The 23,904-nt window shown below is 36.1% G+C and overlaps 1 protein-coding gene across 1 annotated transcript in view; it reads left to right on the forward strand.

Moving 5' to 3' along the window:
* LOC136872123 (18S rRNA aminocarboxypropyltransferase) overlaps nucleotides 1-7,224 on the forward strand; it is a 46,004-nt gene extending 38,780 nt beyond the window's left edge. The window contains exons 4-5 of the mRNA XM_067145971.1: nucleotides 6,584-6,757; nucleotides 6,842-7,224. Of these exons, the coding sequence (XP_067002072.1) occupies nucleotides 6,584-6,757; nucleotides 6,842-6,942 (275 nt within the window). The 3' untranslated portion in view covers nucleotides 6,943-7,224. The remainder of the gene's footprint in view (nucleotides 1-6,583; nucleotides 6,758-6,841) is intronic.
* The last annotated feature ends 16,680 nt before the right edge of the window (nucleotides 7,225-23,904 follow it).

The following is a 23,904-nucleotide window of genomic DNA, read 5'->3' on the forward strand; positions in this document are numbered from 1 at the left end:
ACAGCGATTCAAAACAGACGCAAAGCATGGTTGAATGATCAACAAAAGAGAACAGAAAAGTCCCGTGAAGAACTAAATAATGCTAGAAAACAAACAGTTAAAGAAATCAGAAGGGTTAAGAGAAATTATCACAAAGAATCATTAAATGCCATAGATGAAGCATTCATACAACATAAGACGAGGGATTTTTTATAAAACATTTCGACAATACCAATCAAACTATGCTCCACCAACACTTATGATGAGAAATACAAATGGAAAACCAGCACATAGTAACCAAGAGAATGCAGAAATTTGAGCTCAATACTTTCAAGAATTACTTAATAGCGAAGAACCAACACAATACCTAGAGTATGACCTTTATTCAAAAAATAAAACACCATTAGAAAAGGTTATACCACCAGATTACAATGAAGTGTTGAAAGCCATCGATTCACTTAAAAATTACAAAGCTCCAGGGGAGAATCAACTAACTGCAGAAATATGGAAGAATGCTAATACACAAACCATTCAGAATTTACATAAATACCTCATAGACATTTGGAATACTGAAAAAATGCCCGAAGAGTGGAATATGGCAATAATACACCCTTTACATAAAAAAGGTGATAGATCAGATCCCAACAATTATCGGGGGATATCGTTGCTGGATATCACTTACAAAATTTTTTCAAAGTTATTATACATGAGAATTCAAGAACAACTTGACTGTGAACTTGGAGAATACCAAGGAGGCTTTCGTCCAGGGAGAAGTTGTCCAGATCAAATTATCAGTTTAAAGTGGGTTATTAAGCATCATAGGGTTAGAAACAAAAAGTTAGTTATCACTTTTGTTGATTTTAAAAAGGCGTATGATAGTATCCATCGTGAGTCATTATTGAATATCCTAAAAGAATTTGGTTTACATCCAAAACTTATTCACCTTATTGGAATTACCCTTAAGAACACTAAATCTAAAGGCAGATTTAGAAATGAACTCTCAAAACCATTTGACATTAATACTGGACTTCGGCAGGGAGATGGACTCTCACCATTATTGTTTAATTGTGTGTTGGAAAAAATCATGTGGGAATGGAATAAGATGTGTCAACCTAACATCAAGATTGGCAGAAAAATAAGACTCAATTGTTTAGCATTCGCTGATGATCTTGCACTACTTGCTAATGATATGGAAGAAGCTAAATTGCAAATAGAAGAACTTGATATAGCAAGAAAAGCTGGATTGCAAATTTCATATGAAAAAACAGAAATAATGCCAACCTTCCCTGTTACAGCACCAACCATTACCTTAGCCAATACCAAACAAATTAAAATTGTGAATAAGTTTAAATATCTTGGTGAAATTATAACTTGAAACTCCAATGAAAAATCATCAATAGAAAGCAGAACATTTAAGTTAATAAAAGCACAACGAATTACATGGCCAACATACAAGAAAAAATCTCTTTCAATAAATGCTAAACTTCAACATTACTGTTCCGTCATTAAACCTGAAGCAACTTATGCTTGTGAAACACTATTTAAATTGAACACCAAAGCAACAACTGATACATTGCAAAAGGTTGACAGAAGGATACTCAGAACAATCATTAATAAAAAACATCAGGTAGAGGGACAATGGAGATTATTGCCTAATGCAGTGGTTTATAGGGAAAGTGAATCTATAATAGATACAATGAGAAAAAGAAGAATTGCCTTTTTCTGTCATATTTCTAGATTAAATGATAATAGGATAATAAAACAACTATTTAATTATTTTTGGAAAAGTAAAACAAAAAATAATTTGGTTTAAAGAAGTTCAGAATGATTTAGAAGAGCTGAATATTACAATGAAGCAAATTGAAAATAGAGAAGTAAAAAGGATTCTCAAAAACAAACAAATAAGATTGTCATTGAAAACTGTACAACACAAACAACATGTCATATCTGATGAAGAAAGGGCAGCCAGATCAGCCAGAATGAAGAGGTTTTGGGAAAGGAAGAAGTTGATGCAAGCTAAATCTTCAGTTAATTCTTTGTTGACATAAATGTATTTGGGTTTGATTTAAGTGCTCCAATGTGGGCGTAAACTATGTAAATAAATACAATAATAATCATGTTACAATAAATTTTCATTGAAGCTGTTTCACATCAGGTTCTTATTTCCAGAGCACTGCTAGAGTGCTAAGCGAGACATTACTTTATATTCTACTAAAACCGAACAAGTCTTCTCGATAAGCATTGCTCTGCTGATGAACTGTTTGCAGAGTCTTGGAGGGGCGTGCCAATCCAACTGATGAGCCCGAATGGCACGTCTGGGCGAAACTCTGCAAACGCACACGGCCTAACGACCCAAAAGCTGGTTCTATTCCTCTTTGCATGGGATCTGCCATTAAATTGTATGTTTATACCAGTGGCATAGTGTCAGGGGGAGACTTTGAGACTGAGGCTACCAAAATAAATAAACTAGCATATAATCCATGTCTCCCATAAGTCCAGACCCTCGCCCATGTTGTGGAGATGAACAACGGCTTGAAATCCCCCCAGGAATCCTGAAAAAATGATGGCTAACAGGGCTCTAGTGAAGTCCTCAATGGTATTGAAGGTGGAAAGAGTGGATCTTGGTACAACAGAGCTGGCAGAAAAGGCACCCCAGCTTTCCTGGGTGAACACTGCACCACTTCCTTATGGGTGAGGGAGGAATCCCTAAGGAGTAAGGGAGAGAACTTCTACAGAAAACTCTTGCAGATCAAGCGAGTTAGTCGCATAGCTGTGAACTTGCATTCGGGATATGGTGGGTTCGAATTCTGCCGCCGGCAGCCCTGAAAACGGTTTTCCATGGTTTCATATTTTCTCACCAGAGAAAAGTTGGGGCTGTACCATAATTAAGGCCATGGCAGCGTCCTTCCCAATCCTAGTAGTTTCTCATCCTTGTGTCGCCGAAAACAAACTCTTGCAAGCCTGGAAGCAATTAGAGGCAGCCTCCCACCATTATAGAGGGCTTAGGCCAATAACCTAAGTTACCATGTTGATTGCCAGGTCACATAGCAAGAAATGTCCTGGTGGCCAAAGTTTTCTTCCTACTGTGCATATCGGAAATAAAGCGATATTTGAGGTGATATTTTACTTAAGTGTTCAATATACATACTAAGTACAATAAAAATTCCTGAGATACTGTCATGGCCATAGAAAATTCACTGTATGGTTTTGGCTAGATGGCCAGTGCAATACAATCTAGTGGTACTAGAAGCTTGCGTTATTTCTTAGTACTCTTTGTAGCCAACAGACTGTGCCACAATTTGTTTACTAGCGCTTGACACTACAATCTCAAGGCACTCATTTTCTACAATAGGGTGTGTGTGAAATACTACTAAGACATCTCTACGTTAGGAGAGTTTAGTTATAAAAAATGAAGCTGTTGGAGGGAAAATTCAAATATGCTCATATTTATGCTAAATTAATTGAGTTAACCATCAGGTATCAACTCAGAGAAATAGGTATGGATGCAAGGATTTGGAACAAATTGGTGTGGCCTATTCATAAGGTAAGCATAAGAATGGAGTAAAAATGGTAAACCACATTAACCCCATTAACAGGTTCTCCAACAGTAGGACTCAAACCCAGTATCTCCCAACTTCCGAGCTTGCGAGTTAGCTAACCCGGCACACCAAAGTGAAGAACTAAACTGATTGGACAAATATTCACATATTGCTAATAAAAGGAGGTAAAACTAATTTTAAAAAAGAAATTATAATTTGGAAACCAAGCTCGCCAGGCTTGCTGTGAGGCCATAGCGGCATGCTAGTGTAGCAAAGTCAACAACTCAGTGGCCTGCTGGCCTGGCAGGGAAATTTATATAACACCACCTGTCAGCAGTACTTTGTACCCCCATGGCCTCACGAGAAACTCACTCAGCGGTACAATGTACCGCTCTGGCAGTCAACATGTTAACCCGAATATCAAAATCAGAGGAACTGGAACAAGCAATAGCTGGATGGATTTGTAAGGAACGACAGTTGATCTGAAGAAAAGGACACTGGAATCGTTTCTTGGAACGTTCAGACCATGTGGCAGCTGGGGAAACTTGAAGAAATAACAAGAAATGATATAATGTTATTTGTTTTACGTACCACCAACTATGATATAGATGTGATTCCCAAAGGGAATCTCAAATATTTGTCCCGAATGAGTAAATTTATAATACCAATGCCACGGTATGCGCTAGCCAGCGTCTTGGTAGGTGTGCTAGATACCAACTGACGAGCCCAGCCTAGCACACGAGGGCGAAACGCTGGCAACCAGGAATGAGTTAGCTGGAAAATTTATAATGTCCAATAACGGACCATTTATATTGGTATTATTGTACCACTAACTACTCTTTTACGGTTTTCGGAGACGCCGAGGTGCCGGAATTTAGTCCCGCGGGAGTTCTTTTTACATGCTAGTAAATCTATCAACACGAGGCTGACGTATTTGAGCACCGGACTGAGCCAGGATCGAACCTGCCAAGTTGGGGTCAGAAGGCCAACGCCTTAACCATGAAATAACAAGAAAAATGAATGGTTGGATTTTGAAATGATATGCTGTAACTTAAAATAATTAATTTGTAATATCTTTTTGTCTTGATTTACATAGTTAAGGGTGGTTGTATTGTAAGAAATGCAGCAGCAAAAGAGTTAAATCCAGCAATGTCTTGTTTTCTAAACACTTGAACTTTATTTCGTGTAAAAGTATACAAGGAGGAAAGAACACAAAGACTTGCGGGTATGAACACACGAATCAGTGATAGATCCTTAGACCTACAATTCTGAATCACCCAGTGGACAGGTCAAAACAATAGAAAAACGCTTGGGTCCTACTACCCATAATCTATTCAAATCATAAAGAATGTAAAGCTGCTTTCCACTTGAAGGGGAGCAGAGTCCTTGGTGTTAATTCATCCTATTTTCTAATACTTTTAAGTCACAGTTTTTTCACCTCAAAATGACTTCTTGTATTCCAGAGTTCACTGTCTGACCTTAGTTTTAGCAAAGATTTACGTGAGAGACCCTGAAACGGCAATATGAAGAGTAAACTCACTTTTTTTACACTAGGTGGCAAAATAAAACTGACGCGGGATTGGGCTTGTTAACGAACATCACAGAAGACGCTGAAAATGGCCTCATTTGATAAAATGAAAAACTGTGGATCCAGAGCTCCTGACTCCACTTCGCTCGGAAACCATAGACAGAACTCAACACACAAAGGTTCGTGTGGACGCTTTATCGCATGCACAACAGTAAATTTGTAAGGATAGAAATAATTACACTTTTAAACCAGTTTCTTGATCATACAAAATTAACTTTGTAAACAACTGATCTTCTTTTGTTAGTCTCATCACAGGTCTTACACTCCTACATTCTTTTGTTATCAACATTACAACAACTGTTCTTCGATTTCGTACATAGTTTAAAGACATCGAAATGTGTATACATGAGTGCTAAAAGTACACAAGTGAGACAGATAATATTAAGTGTGTTTCGTGTGGAAAGTGTTTTAAACAACAAACGGGCTGATAATCCTCATAATTCTGTGACTGGGTAACATTCAAAAAACCCAAACCCCCCCCCCCCCCAATCAGCAAGAAGAAGAAGAAGCATAGCTCTTTCATACAAACAGTAATCAAATAAGTACTTCAGATATGGTACCGTATCTTAACCCATTGGCTTTAGGGTATCCTGGCTCAGTCTGGTGGTATTTGAAGGTACTCAGATACATCAGCTGCATGTCAGTAAATTTGAACTGGCATGTAAGAGAACTCCTGCAGGTTTAAATTCTGGCATCTCTACCTCTCCAAAAACCGTAAAGTAGTTAGTAAGATGTAAAAGCAATAAATTTAATTAATTAATTAATTAATTAATTAGGATATCCTCAGAAATCTTATCAATTCCAGCAGTTGTTTTACTTAGCTCTCAACTATTGTATCTTTTTGTACATACCTTTATTATCATAGGTAAATTTCAGTACTTTGCTAGTATTAGTCACATCCTCTACCTAGACATGATCCTTATGTTCAACCATCTTTACGTAGTTTACTATACCATGGCACCAAAATTTGCTTTGGTGGCTATTTCCTTTGCTCACCGAAAACCTACCAATGTGCACAAAGTGAATAACTTGTTTTAACAACACTGTGCGATTGAATTTGAGACAACCTACATGTGAGCCTTCAAGAAATTCATATCGCTAACTGAGACTCAATGCAGCTCATCTTGTCATTCCGCCCAGTGAGCCTGGCACGAGCTTGGTAGGCTCAGATATTGATATATTTGGGCGAGTGCCATTCTCAGGCTCATACAGGCTCAGAGTCATTTCTCGTCTCTTACAGCTACAAACATGACGACTTGTTTATTTCTTGATTTATTGAACTGTATTTTATACTATTTTCAGTGCAAGTATTTAACAAGTATACAAGTACAGCTTTTTTTGTTTTAATTTCTCTTTCTATGAGTAGGGTTCAAGGATTATTCTATAATACGCAGTATATAGATTATCCAACCCAAACTATTTTTACTGTGTAATTAAATATCTGTATTGTACTCAGCTATTTCTTTTTTATTTACAGGGTATAGGGAAGTAGCTCTTCTGTACCTCAGCAAATTTAAATGGGGAAAACACTTCTTGGAGTTGAATGAGACATTGCTCAATGCGTACGCAGCATGTTGCACCAGTTCAGAAGTGGTGGCTGTGCAGAATAAGTACCTGGAGGATGTACAAAATGAGAAAGACAGTCGCAAAGGTACCTCTTCTTTTGTTTTATTTTGGAGATGATGTCGGAAAGTTTTTAAAATCATTTTTGAGATAATCTTATTTGTCATTACAGATGCCAAGCCAGATTTCCCTCCCTCATCTGAAAGTAATAGCGAAGATGATGATGATGGCGATGATTCAAACATCACCCAAGATTCTAAGGAAAAAACATGATAGTATATAAATATATATAGATAGATTTTATATAAGCAAGCCACTTACTTTTATATTGTTACTAATGCTCACAGCCAAGGAAACACCAGGACAAACCTCGTAACTTAATGTGTTAAGAGAGAAACATCAACTTTGGAAATAATCACAGTTTATATCCATATCAAGAGACTGAAATTAAAATATATCCACATCCACCTATGAAATGGAAAAAAAGACGTATTTGTTCTAGACATGCACATTGTAAGAGTAGAACATAATAAAAATTAAATATATCCCAATGAGTGCCTTGCTTGTGTATAGATAGTCTGATGCAGCCAGTCCACCAGTGCTATGCCTGTCTTAGACGGGGCACAAGAACTTAATTTCTTGTCATTTTTCCTGTTCATTCTTGACAGTCGAGTGAACTTTTCTACCTGTCAGTGAGGAGCAACATGCTTTAGTTTGTAGATTTAAGAAACAAATTTTATCTGGGCCCATAAGGTTGTATAGAAGTAAGCAGGCAAGGGCACAAGATATCAAATCATTAAAAATAAGTTCAACAAGAGTGTTTTTGCATTCAGATAAACTGTGGGTCAAATTTTTACAATACACCAAATACTTAAAAAGTGCATCAAATTTCATGCTGATACACATCACTTATTCATTGACTTCCAATTGGTAGAGGCACCTGTTTTTCGCAACGCACAAAATCCCAAAATTTTTGCAAAATTTTACCAATTTGGCTCAGAAATGTGAAACTATTTACATTTAAGCAAAATACGAAGTAATTTACAAAATTATTTGGAATTGCATCATTTGAAGGCAACGACGGAGATTCAAGGCGAGTTGTAGCATTAAAACCCGATAATCGATGCCACAATCGATTTTATACCGTTTCGATATATATCGAAAGATAATATATAGTATATCTTATCACTAAATTAGCTTCCTGTGAAGCAAGAAATTTATCGTATTCATAATTACGTGATGGTGGATTTCAACTTGCCTGTTCGAAATCGCTGCTGATCAGTGTGTTTAATTTCCAATTTTGTGCTAAGTTTATTAAAATGGTTGTGACAGTTTTTGATCGAGAAAAGAATTTGCACGTAAGGTAAGGGTTGTTCTGCCCGAAGGCAGGTCCGAACCTTCGCAGAGGTGTTCCTGAGCCGGAGTTTATGTGCAGTAGGGTGACCAGTTCCTTTCCGCTCCTCCATTCCCTTACCCCCCACCAACAGCGCGTGGCAACCCATCCAACTCCTGACCACGCCTAATGTTGCTTAACTTCAGAGATCTCACGGGATCCAGTGTTTCAACACGGCTATGGCCGTTGGCAATTTGCATGTAGTATAGAAATATTTAAAATAGTTGTATTTGAATCAGCCTTGTAAATACACTTATTAATGGAAGAAAATTATTTATTCAACCAAACATGTTTCAGGCCTATTGATTTTTTAAGGTGCTGGAGACTTACCCACAGCTGGAAGACTGCGGGAAGGAGAAGAAAGATTAAAAGAAGCTGTGAAAGATGAAAGTGTTTCAATTCTTTGTGATCTGACCACTGATGAAGGGAATGGTTGAATTCCAGAAACATGTTTGGTTGAATAAATAATTTTCTTCCATTAATAAGTGTATTGACAAAGCTGATTCAAATACAACTACTTTAAATATTTCTATACTGCACTCAAACTAGTCAATATGGATCATACAATCATTTTAACCTATCATGGTTAAGATTATCAACACAAAAGAGTTTGCATCGGAAAGATTGTACGTGTTTGACAAAACTAGAAAGATACTGATGTGCAAATACTGTAATGTGCGAAATGAGTGGCAGAGAAAGGACATGTGCCTGAAACACATTAATAACAGAGTTTCACATAAAAAGAACAAGGAAAGGCGCTAACAACGACAGGCATCAGAAGACAAGTTAGTCTCACAGACACTAGATCAACAGCAAACCGAGCAAAATACGATTAAGACATATTCACTTTATCTACAACTTGAGCTTTTATGGAGGCAAATATTCCACTGGAAAAGTTGATCATCTGAAGCTGAGAGAGTGGATGGAGAAATATATACCAGGTTTGTGCAATACTATACAATTTTTCCGAGGAAGAAATTTGAGGTTATGTTTTTATAATAAGTGTGGTTATGTTAGTTTTCTCGTTTGATGACATTTAGGCGTAGATAATGCATGCCGGATCCCTCATTTACTTATAATTAAATCATTTAATTCATTCAAATAATGTTAAATAGCCCTCTAATATTAGGCCTATTGATTTTTTAAGGTGCTGGAGACTTGCCCACAACTGGAAGACTGCAGGAACGAGGAGAAAGATTAAAAGTAGCTGTGAAAGATGAAAGTGTTTCAATTCTTTGTGATGAAAAGACTGATAAAAAAAGGGCAATGTGTGTTTTCGGTTCTGATAAAAGTGCTTAGTTGTGGTGATAATACAGTTCAGAAATTATTTGTAGAGGGAGTGAAAGTTATTGCTAATGCTACAGAATGTACACAAGTAATTATGAGTGTAATACACATACTTGAAATTTAGTACCAGAATGTAGTTTCTATAATTCCATATTCAGCACGTTACATGGCCAAGTGTATAAACGCAATTAGGGTGCTGGGCTCATAAACTGTATTTGGTGGGCTGTGGAACTTAGTGCTTTGAACCAATGTTTTGTACAGGCAAAACACATTTTACTTAATACACAGAAGAGAAGGCATGCATACATTCAATTCTTGAATCAAAAATATAAAGACGAACCTACTAGCCTATTCCTGTGATCTCCAGGTGGAACTCATGGTTTAAAAAAGTGTTGAGTACCTTGGAGAAAATCTTCATGATCTAGTAGACTTTATTGAAACTATTTTAAGACGAGAGTGTTGTGAACTATTTTAAAGTCTTGACCCTAAATGAAGTAACAATAATTCATTACTTAGCTATGTTTCTTGTTGAGCATTATTCAAAATGTTGTAACTTGCTTGTCACATTAAAGAGCTCCAAACCGGGCGAGTTGGCCGTGCGTGTAGAGGCGCGCGGCTGTGAGCTTGCATCCGGGAGATAGTAGGTTCGAATCCCACTATCGGCAGCCCTGAAGATGGTTTTCCGTGGTTTCCCATTTTCACACCAGGCAAATGCTGGGGCTGTACCTTAATTAAGGCCACTGTCGCTTCCTTCCAACTCCTAGGCCTTTCCTATCCCATCGTCGCCATAAGACCTATCTGTGTCGGTGCGACATAAAGCCCCTAGCAAAAAAAAAAAAGAGCTCCAACATGGCATTAATTCGTGCACTTAAATATAAGCTTAGTGACCTTTCAAAGGGCTTTCGATTACTACAGGACGCATTTTTTTCAAGACAACCTCAGATAAACTTTCCAGACTACCAAAACAAATGCAGACACAGCATCTTTGTTTCAATCTGTAGGTAGAGCAAGCCTGAAAAAGCTGAACCACTTAATAGAGTTTGACACAGGAAAGTTTATCATTTCTTCTCTCGGTAAACTTTTTGATCCAAGAAGCATAATGGAAGGTGATTTAGAAAATGATGCTCTCGTCTAATAAAGCAAATTCCCATCCTACGAGAACTTTCAACGTCAGAATACTTTGAAACATACATAGTGTTTAGGGATCTAGTTACTGGTTCATGTAGAGCAGGTAGAGAGATTGATGTGATTGCCATTCTTCTTTGCCTGAAACCAGAATATGAGCATTTTGTGGAAGCTGCAGTGAAGGCCTATGGATCCCAGTCAGTAATGTTGATAGTGAGAGGGCATTCTCAACGTATTCTAATGTAAAGTCCGAGAGGAGAGCAGCTCTGACTCCCAATAATATGGAACTCATGATATCTCTGTCTTCCTCAGACTGATATGTAAATTATATACTTAGGCTAGGCCCTACTTCTTAAAGTGACAGCTGATACAATTTTTTCAAATTTCCATTCTTTGATATAATGTGTAATACTGTATTCTAAGCAGAAGCATAACTCATGTACCGGTATTTATATACCTATGCAAAAATACAACGTTGTTATACTGCAAATATGCTATCAACTAAGTTATTGGTTTACCTTTTATTGCTGAAAAGTGGAAATAAAAATTAGCTAAATTATTGACTAAATAAAATAAAAATAGCTAAAAATATACCAAAATAACTGTTAAAAATTGATGAAATTAGGTAAAAATTTCAACACAAACAGATGCCTCTACCAATTGGCATATGACAGTATCGATAGAGGCTCTATCTTCTCTTCCAATATTGCATTAGAGAAGGTGGTTCAAGATTATGGCATTAAGATGAGAGGCATTATATTCTATACTTTGATATCTATCAAAAGTAATTAGTGGGACGTAAAACCAATAACATTTTTATTACTACTCTTTTCTTCTTCTATTCCCTTTTCCAGATTCTCTCTGGGTAGGGTAGTGTACCAAAGCCCTCCACCTTACAAGTGTATTACTACTATCTTCTATAAATGTGGCGCTCTCCAGGAAACTATACCATAAGTGGGAAAAACCGTCTTTTGGTTTATTTCGTATTTCGATAGTAGGTAAATTCCTGATAATTTTCGTGAAAACCAGAAGTCTGTAGCTTGAAAACTGATCAATTTATGTAACTTTGAAGTTGTAAGACAGAATTAATTGAATTTTGAGAAAATCAATAGGATAATGGGTTATAGTACTCCGATAATATATTAAGGATTTAAGATCTGACTGTGTGACTGGATAAAGGAATACTGTATCAACTTTGCATATTAAATAATTTTCATAAATATTTAGGAGTTTTACTCTCTGGAAATGAAATATGTTAACATGTTCAAAATGTTTAAAATGTGAAACTGGAAGTTTAAGACTTGCAACGCTCACATACGCAGAGGTTGTCTTAAGACATACAAACAAGATTATGACACAATCATACACACAATGAAAGTAATAGACCTAATAATAATAATAATAATAATAATAATAATAATAATAATAATAATAATAATAATGATGTATATTTTAAAAGGTCCTTCTAAAACTACACATGGTCAGTATCCAATTAAGGATTTACTTTACTAATCTATCTTGTATTCTGTAGTAACAACTCTGAATTGTTGCTCATTTTTCTGGAATATTCTTCAGTACGTATGTATTTTCCTTCTACACACACAGTCTGTCTCGCTACATGGCCCAGATTCAGCGGCCTTAATGTCACCCGGCCTTGGCCACAACAGATCCCTTGTTTCTGCTGTGCAGTACTCTTGAATGTTGTCAAACATATTTCATCCTTTCTGCAGTCTTCATAGGTAAGTTCTGAGGGAGATTATCTGCCCTGCAAATCTTTTCAGTTAGAGTTCAACCATCCAACTTCTGTTGACACATAATGACCCCGAGCATATTATTTTTTCACGGTAAAATGACTGAAACATGATCTGAGGAATTTTTTTACCAACCATATGTTGCCAGTCATCCATATTTACTAAAAGCTCATAATTTTCTTTTACGATGATGACAGGTTTGTTAAGTTTGGATTGAGGGGTACTATTTTCAATGACTGAGACAATATCTGTCAGAGAAGAAGTACGTGTCACATAGTACTTCCATTCACGAGACCAAAAGCAGTCGCAATAAAATTTTGTATGACCCTCTGACAGAAAGAAATCGTTATTTCTTCATGTAAACCCGACATAACTCTCCACGCCAAGTAGCCCATGATAATGTTATTTTTATTTTGTGTGACGCAGCTGTCAGCATGAAGAAACAAATAGGTCTCACCTTAACGATAGTTCTCGAATTATTGGTGCAGCATACTGGTGATTGTATTTTCCCCCTTTGTAATGACTACAGATTATGGCAACGGGTAATTATGTTGCTGATTTCTGGAATTGCACATAATGCAAACTCTGAAAGGCAAAAGGAAATAGATAAGACCTGGCTGAAGAGGGTTTGATGGATCTGTACTTTCTGCGTCATATCAAATTAATAGTGATATTTTCCTTGGTAGGAATATGGAGAATGAACTGAAGGAAGAATACTGTGATCTTCAGTTTCATTTCTTATACTCTTGACAATTTCCTTGAAAAAAATTATTTCCGTCATTGCCATCTCAAGACACTATCGTATTTCTTCATTTATTCTCATTATTTTTTTCCTCTGAGGAAAGTGTCATGCTTGCAGAAGCTCATTAGTTATTTTGCAGCGAGTTGCCTGTCAAAAATAATGCATTTTGGATTACATAATTTCTTATGAAACTCACAGCACCTTGTGTTTTTTCAAATGACCGTCTTTGCTGGTGGGATATGACATGACTAGACCTTCTTTAGAGAATATTTTTTGAGTATCTTGTAGCAGGTTTTTTATATACCACGACTTGCGTACATAGACTGATGTCCCACTTACCTTAATATGCACTTCTAGTATGTTTATCCTTCTGCACTTTCCATTTTGTCCGAACAGTTGATGGACCAATTGAACACATCTGTCCAAGAATGACTTCTTGTTTTCATAATACAGTAAGTTTTTTTTTCTTTTTCCCAAGATTATGGCATTAAGATGAGAGGCACTATCCTCTATACTTCGAAACCTATCAAAAGTAATTAGTGGGACATAAAACCAATAACATTATTATTACTACTACTGTATGAATCTGCACATCAATGATGATATGCCTATGATTAAGAAAAATGTTGCAGAGAGATCTCCATAATTGAAATTGGCTCATACAAATTCAAAGTTGTACATACTTTCACCTACTTGGGATCATGTAAAAATAATGAGAGGATAAAATCCACAAAAGAAGTCTCTCTGCAAATAGATGTTTAATAATGTTATTGACTTCACGTCGCACCAACTACTTTTATGATTTCCAGTTAGTCCAGCGGCTCTTGTATAATACAATACATAATACTTTCTTCACGCAGTCGCTTGTACTCATCAAAAGAAAATTCATCACTGCACTGACTCCCCTTGTAAATCTATCTACAACCACACCCATAATTTAAAACTTATTTATCTTTCGGTCTTCATCCGCATCAGAGTTTTCAAAACCAAAGTCAGATCCTCAAAATTCAGTGTTGTCCGTAGCGTCAATTTCTGTAAAATTCTTGCTCCCTTCCTCACTTTCTTGAGTAATTGTAACGATAACAGGCTAAAGAAGATTTTGCCCTATAATAAATTATACACGAATTTTCAGACTGTTTACATGAGAAAATAATACATCAATTCTGGCCTTTGGAATCGACTATCCATTTGCATTAATGGTCACAAAAACAAATGTTAAGTATAATACATGTTTAATACAAACATGTGGCATCTCTGAAAACTGCAAAAGTAGGTAGTAGGATGTAAAAACAATAACATTATTAATACAAACGTGTGTACTTACCACTGGTGTGTCAAGTAGTGAAATATCAGAAAGCTGATTAGATATTACTTTCACAGCGTCTCCTGGATCATATTCATTATCACAACTGGAATATTGAAACATGAAGAAAAGTAATCATAACTTCCTGAAGATCGACAAGAATATTAGCACCACTAGGGAAGGAATTTCAGATATCTCAAACAATCTTTTCTCGCTCCATATCTCTGCAAAGTGTAGCAGATTACATCAGTCACGTTTGAAATAAACTGGAGATTCCTTTGCCTCACAGTACTATGATCCGGCTCCTGTGCAGGCAGTCCACTTTAGTTAAAATTACGAGCCCAGTAAATGATGTCTATAATTGTAAGCATACATTATCTTGATGCCCAAGCTGGTTGCTTGATATTACATACCATACAAGAAGACAATGCAAGAACATCATTGAAGAAACCGTACGTTAAGTCGTCAAAGTAAAATTCACATTGTGACTTACGTATGGTTTTGTTAGATTGCATAACCTGTTTCCAAGGTTTGTCTGAAGACTTTTCCATATGTTGACATCACTGTAACTACTTTCATTACCTAGTTCAAGGATCAGGCTAACAGATGGCATTCAAATCTAAAAACTGGTATTTCTCGCCATTTTCTTTTGTAGTGTAAAATTTTGTCATGCGACTTAAGGTAGGGTTTCCTGGAGAGTGTCACAGATCAGTCCAGATTTTAGGGTATGCAGATGATATTGATATTATAGCAAGAACACCAAGAGCTATGAAATATGAAAGAGGCCTTTACTAACCTGGAAAAGGCAGCAAGAAATATGAATCTGCAGATCAATGAAGATAATAAGTATATGCCTGTGATTAAGAAAAATGATGCAGAAAGATTCCCATAATTGAAATTGGCTCATACAAATTTGAAGTTGTACATAGTTTCACTAATAATGTTAGAGGGTAAAATCCGCAAAAGAAGTCTCTCCGCAAATAGACGTTTAATGATGTTACTGACTTCACGTCCCACCAACTACTATTACGGTTTCCGGAAACGCGAGTTGCCGGAAGTTAGTCCTGTGGCTCTTGTACGTGCCAGTAAATCTACTGTCACGAGGCTGACGTATTTGAGCATGAAGTCTCTACTTTGCGCAAATGGATGTTTTTAGAAAACATCTGAAGTCTCCATTACTGAAAAACAAAAATAATGACCTAGTCTTAGTGTGATCTGTATTAACATATGGTTCTAAATGTTGCAGTGGCAATGCGTGGCATTTTGAAAAGTGTTACCACACTCCTTCTGAGAGTATATCTATATAATTTGTCCAGACTGTCTTTATTCCAAGCATTCTCCTCTGAGGAAACTAGAATACATTGCCAATGGTACAGTTTATTCATTTTTGCAGAACCACATAACCAATCCAGATCTGAGTACCACTAGTCACTGCTGTGCCATCGACTGTCTCTGCTACTAACTCTTCACCACACTGAAATTCTTGTAACATTCCAAAGAGATGTTTAGAGAGAGAAACAGCAGAACAGTCACTGCTTACATCACCGAATCTCAAAAATGTCTTTAATTTTGCCTTCGGGACTAACTTATCTAAATACAGTTGAAAGATGTGCTCTGTTAGAAATGTCTGTACTTTCATCCCATAATAATGGAAATAAAGTTTGCTTTCTTAACCTTGTCTTTAATTTCGCTGGTCATAAAAGTAGCTATGGCATCAATAATATCATTTTGAATGTCAGATGAAAGTCCTGAGAAAACTGTAGACGTGGTGCCGAAATGTCATCTTTCTTAGCAATTAATGTTAGTAACTCCCTGTAATTACCTCTTTTATCAGATTCTTCAGTTTCTCAATTACCACTCGCTTACATGTAATTAATCTCATAATGGAACTGTATTGAAGTTGATATATTAAAATTATAAAATTTTATTTACAACCACCTATTCATTACAATACAATATACTCATTGGATTATAGTATAATCATTATCTTAAATAATAGGACAGCAGTTACACTATTATTAATAAAAATCCCATTCCTAAAATACAACAAAGTTTAAAGAACCTATTGAAGAACCTACCATTCTTATTACAAGAACATGAGTATCAAATACTTATAAAACTTCTAACTGTAAAAGCACTGCCAAAAATCCATAAAAAAGATGTACCTATGTGCCCTATTATTAATTGCATGAATAGCCCTTCTTACAAAGTTTCTAAATGTTTGCATAATTTTTTCAGTAAACACTAAGTTCAATAATACAGCTTATATAAGAAATTCTGTCGAGTTCTGTGAAAAATTATCAAAATTTAATCTTGAGCATAATCACATAATGGGTATCTTATGATATTACCAATATGTATTCCAATATTCCGGTAAATAAAACTGTCAAGATTATTAAAACGAACCTTTTAAAACATAGTAACCTGAGCAAATGTGAAATAGATAATTTAATCAGTTCGTTTGAATTTGTGCTTAACAATAACTATTTCACTTTCAATAATAGAATATATCACCAGAAGGACCTAGCAATGGGTGACCCGATTTCGGGCATTCTAGCTTTTTTATGGATGATTTGGAAAATAACAAAATAATCAATAATATTAACGGTCTTCAATTATGGATAAAATATGTTGATGACACTTTTGCCCTTATAGATACACAGAAAAATGGTAGTTACAGTGTACTAGCATCCCTTAATGAGCTTGACCGTGATATCAAGTTCACTAAGGAAGATGAAGTCAATGGTTCTTTGAACTTCTTAGATTTAAACGTTTCACGAGAGAATAATAAGTTCATTTTTCAAATATATAGAAAGCCTTCTTGTGCCCCCATCACTATAAGAAACGATTCCTTACATCCGCAATCCCATAAACAGGCTGCATTTTTTAGTCTTGTCTATAGAGCGTTAAAAATCCCGCTACAATTAAAAATCGTAAAACAGAACTAAATTACATCAAGGATTTGGCCAGAATTAATGGCTATAATCCATTGATAATTAACAAAATCATCATCAAGATAAAATTAAGAACTGTGACCAAGTTGATCCTGGACACACCTAAGAAGACAAAATTTGCTGCCTTTACTTATACGAACCCTGGCTTATTTCAAGTCACTAAGGGCCGTTTTCTCCAAATGAGTTTAAACTAGGTTTATTTTAATCTGGTTTAAGTCTGACAAGGGGGCATTCCCTACTCGTCACCACCGATTTCGCTCAAATTTATAGAACATGCAGGGCTTGGCTAGAAATGAAAATACCGAAGTGGGAACTCCAGATGGCCAAACGTATAGAAAATAAAAATAAAATTTTTGACGCGGCTGTCGCACCATAATAAGCCACTTACGTTAGTGCGCACGCCGAGCAGTAGTTGGCGTAGCAGTAAGAGCTTGGACTAGTAACTCGATGGCCATGGGTTTGACTCCCCGTGTCGAGAATATTTTTCTCAATTTTTATATTATTCATTTATTTTAATTTATTTTATTTATTTATTTATTTATTTATTTATTTATTTATTTATTTATTTAATTTATTTATTTATTTATTTATATGCAAAAGGCATATAGGACGTCATTTTTTTTAATGCGCGCACAATTGTAGAAAATTTGGAGTTGCAAACTTTCCCGACGTGTTCACACAGAAATTCTTCTTTTTTTTTTCTTCTTCTTCTCCTTTTTTGGCTCCTTGGAGAATGTGCCAAAAACGTGAATAGTCCTTTCGCTGTAAGATTCGTTTTCACCTGACAAGTGAAGGTTGCTCGTGGCGGCTGTAGACGAACAATAGATTCTTGGCGCAGGAAGAAAAAAGTCTGACAATGAAATCCCAATTTTTTACCTTTTCTATGCCTTTTGCATATAAATAAAATGAATTATTCACCTCTTTGCTTAATTGGAACATGAATAATATAAAAGTCGACAGAAAAAAACAGTCTCCACACGGCGAGTCGAACCCACGACCATTGAATTACCTGTCCGAGCTCTTACCGCTACGCCAACTACTGCTCGGCGTGCGTACTAACGAAAGTGGCTTATACGGTGCGAGAGCCGCGTCAACATTTATACTTTTATTTTCTGTACAACTGGCCATCTGGAGTTCCCACTTCAGGTACTTGTGAGTTTAAACTAACAATCATTTTCCCCACATTGGTTTAAACTTTGTTCAAAGTTAAACTTTCTATATCGTAGGTTTAAACCGCTGTTTGTATTCAGCCTTCTTGACATTTTATTAATGTATCTGTGATTTTCCTAGTAGAATGGTTAGTTTTGACTACCAGTACTGCAGTACTTAAATAGAAATTGTTCTAAAATTAGAACATAGTATTAGCCTTAGAAAAATGGAAAAATTTATTGAAGTCTCTGATTAAATAGAAAATAGCCTAATTCTGATGTGCAACTGAGGTTAAGGAGCTGCATTCCAACAAAAGTTTACAAATCTGGAAAATTGGATGTAGGGGAGTTTTTTGATGGATTTTTAATTCATAAGCGAACAGCAAGGATTGTCTTGTATCAAAGAAGGATTCATTTAAAACGTCAACTGCACGAAATAATGCTATTTCGCTGGAAGCAATGTTTCTGGTTGCTTTACGATATTATGCAGCAGGCATTTTTCTCATTACAAACAGGGACCACAGGACTTAATTTGCAGTCTCCTTATAATATTATATAAAATACTGTTCGTGGCATGAATACAATAATGTCAAGCATCAAAATATTCGTACATAAGTGGTGTAATATGTCCGCCCTCCGTGTGGTGTCTGATGGCTGTGGTTGTTAAAGCGTTAGGTCAGCATCGTCCAAAATTGAAATTAGAAGGTTCGAATCCAGGTGGTCAAAAATATTTTACCATCAGAATGTTGGCCAGCATAGTAGGAGAAGTGGTGGTATACAATTTCTAATGGCTAGATTGCGTGCCAAAAGCCTGTATTCAATCCAGAACCTTCTGCGTGTTTATATGGAGTGGGAACTTTGACGCTGTTGATGGTCATTCGTTCGTCGGAAGGTGACGCTAAGCCCTTAGTAGAGCCCCTGGTGCTATTCAGATAACAGTAGGCTATGTCCACACCGGGGTTTATCCTCCCCATTCCTAATAATAATACTGTCTCTACATCCCACTAACTACTTTTGACCATTTTCGGAGATGCCGAGGTGCCGGGATTTTGTCCCGCATGAGTTCTTTTACGTGCCAGTAAATCTACCGACATGAGGCTGGCTATTTGAGCACCATCAAATACCACCGGACTCAGCCAGGATCGAACCTGCCAACTTGGGTTCAGAAGGCCAGCGCCTTGACCGTCTGAGTAACTCAATTACAAGTTGTCCATTTCATGACCGTATCGATGTTTAATCAAGAAGTAAGTATAAATAACCACCTAATCGATACTTTATTAATGCCTCAGGCAAAATTGAATAAAATTAAAACTTACAGGACATGTTTCGACCACTTAGTCCTGTAAGTTTTAATTTTATTCAATTTTGCCTGAGGCATTAATAAAGTATCGATTAGGTGGTTATTTATACTTACTTCTTGAGTAACTCAATACGGCGCCCCCTTCATACTATCATATATAATGTACTTCAATAAATATTTATGGGATCAGAAAATAATAAAAGTGTTCCATGCTTGCTAGTAAACTAGTAATAAAATAAATTATAGTTAAGAATGTTTCATCCTAACCATTGCCAGCATACCAGCAATAGAAATATTGAAATTACGTAGGCCTTTAGAGCCGGGAGTGTCCCAGGACAAGTTTGGCCCGCCAGATGCATGTCGTTCGATTTGACACTTGTAGGCGACCTGCGCGTCGTGATGAGGATGAAATGTTGATGAAGACGACACATACACCCAGCCCCCGTGCCAGCGAAATTAACCAATTAAGGTTAAAATATCCAACCCTGTCGGGAATCGAACCTGGCACCCCTGTGACCAAAGGCCAGTATGCTAACCATTTAGCCATGGAGCCGGACAATAGAAATATTAGTGCTATAGGAATAAGAGTACTATGCATACAGTACTACATACCGCGAACTAGGTAGAATCAAGTAATACATCTCCAAATATTACATCATAACTGGTCTGTCTGCTGGATCCGAGGTTTGCGAGATTGATTCCGGCCGAGGGCGATGGATTTTAATAGGAGATAAATCTCGAGCATGCTTGGAATTTGTTTACTTGAAATTTACATAAATGTTGATTTTCTGAGGAAAGGAATATTGATAAAAGACCAGGATTTTAATATTGCAATGTTCCCATGTGTTCTGTAAGACAATAGACATCAAAAAACACTTATTAGGCCCACACTACTTATTTATGGTGAAGCATGTTAGAGAATAATAAGAAATAAAAGTGCTCTACAAGAAAATCTAGACAACAATGGATAAAACTATACAACACAATACTTCGCACAAATGTAAACGATTTATTTATCAGTAGAGCTAATATCCCGCTGAATTTCTACTTTATTCACTACGTACGATAGCATTAATACCAATACAATGGTCCGTTATTGGACATTATAAATTTTCCAGCTAACTCATACTTGGTTGCCTGCATTTCGCCCTCGTGTGCTAAGTTGGGCTCGTCAGTTGGGACTTAGCACACCTCCCAAGACGCAAGGCTAGTGCAAACCGTGGAGGCCACTGCATAGGCTACCTGAAGCCCCAGCAGGTTGTTATAGTTCAAAAACTCTGTACGTATCACAAATTAATGGAATGTACAGTGTATTATATCAACAACATTTTTATATTTAGAAGAAAGAACCTCTTCCCTTTAAAGACTAATGTCACAATGAACTATATTATATACGAGTAATTCTCTATGGAAGAGCATTTTAACTTATTTATCGCCTTTAGTATTCTCATTATTTTATATGTGCCAATATTTGTACTTAATATACTTTTTTTAAGCTGAAGATGTTCCAAAATGGAATGAAACATGTTCTTGTAATGTTTAGCTAAAATATAAGCTGACACATGTTTGTATACTAGCTATAAAAAAATAAGTATTAGAATGTGGGAAAAATCCTTTTGATTTTAAGTTGTGTTTTGGAATTTTCACTCGAGGGCAGTCACAACTATAATTAAATACTTCAATGAATTGTACCTACTTTTTAACACAATAATCAATGATGAACATTCTTGCTGGGACCACACTAGAAATCATGCAAGGGGACTTACTAAGTACATTGATGACACAAATATTGAGTACCTGTTATGCATTTATGAGGCGTGCTTTTTTCACGTAGACCTTTTCTTTAAAGTTCTGCAATCTACTTAATATATATCTTTGCCATAATGAAATACAATTTGCCATTGCAAATATACAGAACCTAAGATGAGAGGCTTTCGTTGGAGTGTGTCCAAAAAAGTGAAAATGAGAATGCAAGTTTCAGTGACTCAAAAGTATTGGCTGAAAGTACTGACATGAAATAGACTGCCATGTTATTCAAATGAGTCTAGATTTATAGATTTTCCATAGCTCCAGTTTGTAGAATTAGTGAATGAATTAAATGATTCAGAAAACACAACAAAAAATTTCCTAACACAAAAATTCCTGAACTAATAATGCAGTACCCTGGTTGCAGAACAGCTTGAAAACTAGCCCTTCAATATTTATGCAGGTGAGCAAAAGCATTTATCACCACAAAACCTACTGAAGTATTTGGTTGTAAATGACAGATTCTCGTGTATATAAAGGTTGCATTTGTTCGAAACATATCCTGCTACCACAGCAGTTAGTGAGAGAGCCATTTAAGAAGCCTATTTAAGAAAATCAATGACAAATCACGTTTTGTGCAATGTAAGCATTTTAGCAGTGGAAGTGGGGGGGAAAAAAACAACATAACTTTAGAACTGTCCTCTGATGCTATATTTATCGAGTGTTACCGACCCTTTCACAACAAGGAAAAACCAACGAATGGATCTGGTGTACAAGACAGTTTAGGTAAGTGTTACAATGTTTCAATATAACCCTTATTATAAAATTGCTATTTGTTAATTTAATTGTTTATCTTTAAACTTAGGAGCACCATATGATAAAATGTGCAGGTGTCCACACCCAAATTTTATTTCTGGCACTAGAGTGTTTAAACAATCTTGTTCTCATTTTATTTTAGGCTACGCCACTCCATTGCTGTTAAATTAAAACATACATCATAGTTGTCTCTTACTTTATCGTGCCAAACAATGGCGTACATATACTGAGAAAATGATCCAACAGCATTCCTGCAAAATAATTATACACTGAAAACCATGTACAAATTTGCTCACTGTAAATTTAAAATCTACTATTTTCAAAAATTCATGTTTGCGTTGTCTAGTAAGGATATTTAATTTATTCCCCATAAATTTTTCATTGTGATAGAATATATCAGGAGAAATACCTTTTATTCAGATAGTTTCAAAATAAATACAGTGAAACCTTGTTAAGACATTTCTGCAGGGATCAAGGAAAAAGAACGTCTTAAGCGAGAAAACATACTAATGAATATACAAATATAAACTATCCAACAGGGATATGGAAACACTAGATACAATTTTTTCCGACGTGAGGGCATTTTACGTAGTGTATCCGCCGGTACAGTGAAAAATATAGGCCTCCACCATTTCCAAAACTGAGAGGAAAGTATTAAAAGATGTGAAAAACACGAGAAAAAATATGAAAACCTTTTCTGCTGTAGATTATAAAATAATAAACACCGGTGCACTGACGCACAAAACAACAAATAAGAAAACATGTGCACAGGGGCCAACAAAAATATTGAAGTATTAATGCACATCACATTCTACTGAAAACAAATGAGGAGCTAGAGGAACTATCTGAATAAAAGGTATTTCTCCTGATATATTCTATCACAATGAAAAATTTATGGGGAATAAATTAAATATCCTTACTAGACAACGCAAACATGAATTTTTGAAAATAGTAGACTTACGCTGTTATTGCATGAATACTGTTTTCAGATTCCCTGGTCCCTTCATTACAACCCAGTCCAGGTCTTAGTTCGCTAGGATGCCGCTAGAGGTCAGGAGCTCACTAAAACTGGTACCATGCGCTACGCTGTTATTGCATGATGCATGCTTCACGAGTGGCACGTTCAGTTGCAGCCAGTTCTCTGGCTGGAGAAGATGTCACCGAGTGGAAGAGAAGGTTTCGTGGTGTCACATTTAATAAAAGACTGGGTATCAGCACTTTGATCTATGTTTCTAAGAATGCACTCTGCTAAAAGCAACAGATTCATGATACAGAAGTTTGTGTGACTTTATTACCATAATGATGTTGTATCAGAGCCATAGTCCTACACTCTTAACTATGTGCCATTTACCTTCTTAAAGAGGAATGATAGCTTTCTCAGTTTAATGATTTGAGGCTACATGATGTAAGAAAGTGTGGCGTAAAGCAGACAAAAGGGTTGATGTTATTTCACTAATGAAATACTTAAAAACTGAAAATGTTGAGTGGTATGTGAAAGTCATGTCTGTGTGTAATGATTCCCTAGAGTCTGCTAATGCAGCATGTGAAGATGAATCATCCTGATTTTGATCAGTGATGCATTTGAGTATTTCAAACAAGTAAGACACACAATGTCTAAATCCCAATTATATACCTTGTGATCTGTGTTTTGTTCCTTTTCTTTTCTTTTA

The sequence above is a fragment of the Anabrus simplex genome, chromosome 1 (genome assembly GCF_040414725.1).
Source record: "Anabrus simplex isolate iqAnaSimp1 chromosome 1, ASM4041472v1, whole genome shotgun sequence".
NCBI classification, from domain to species: domain Eukaryota; kingdom Metazoa; phylum Arthropoda; class Insecta; order Orthoptera; family Tettigoniidae; genus Anabrus; species Anabrus simplex.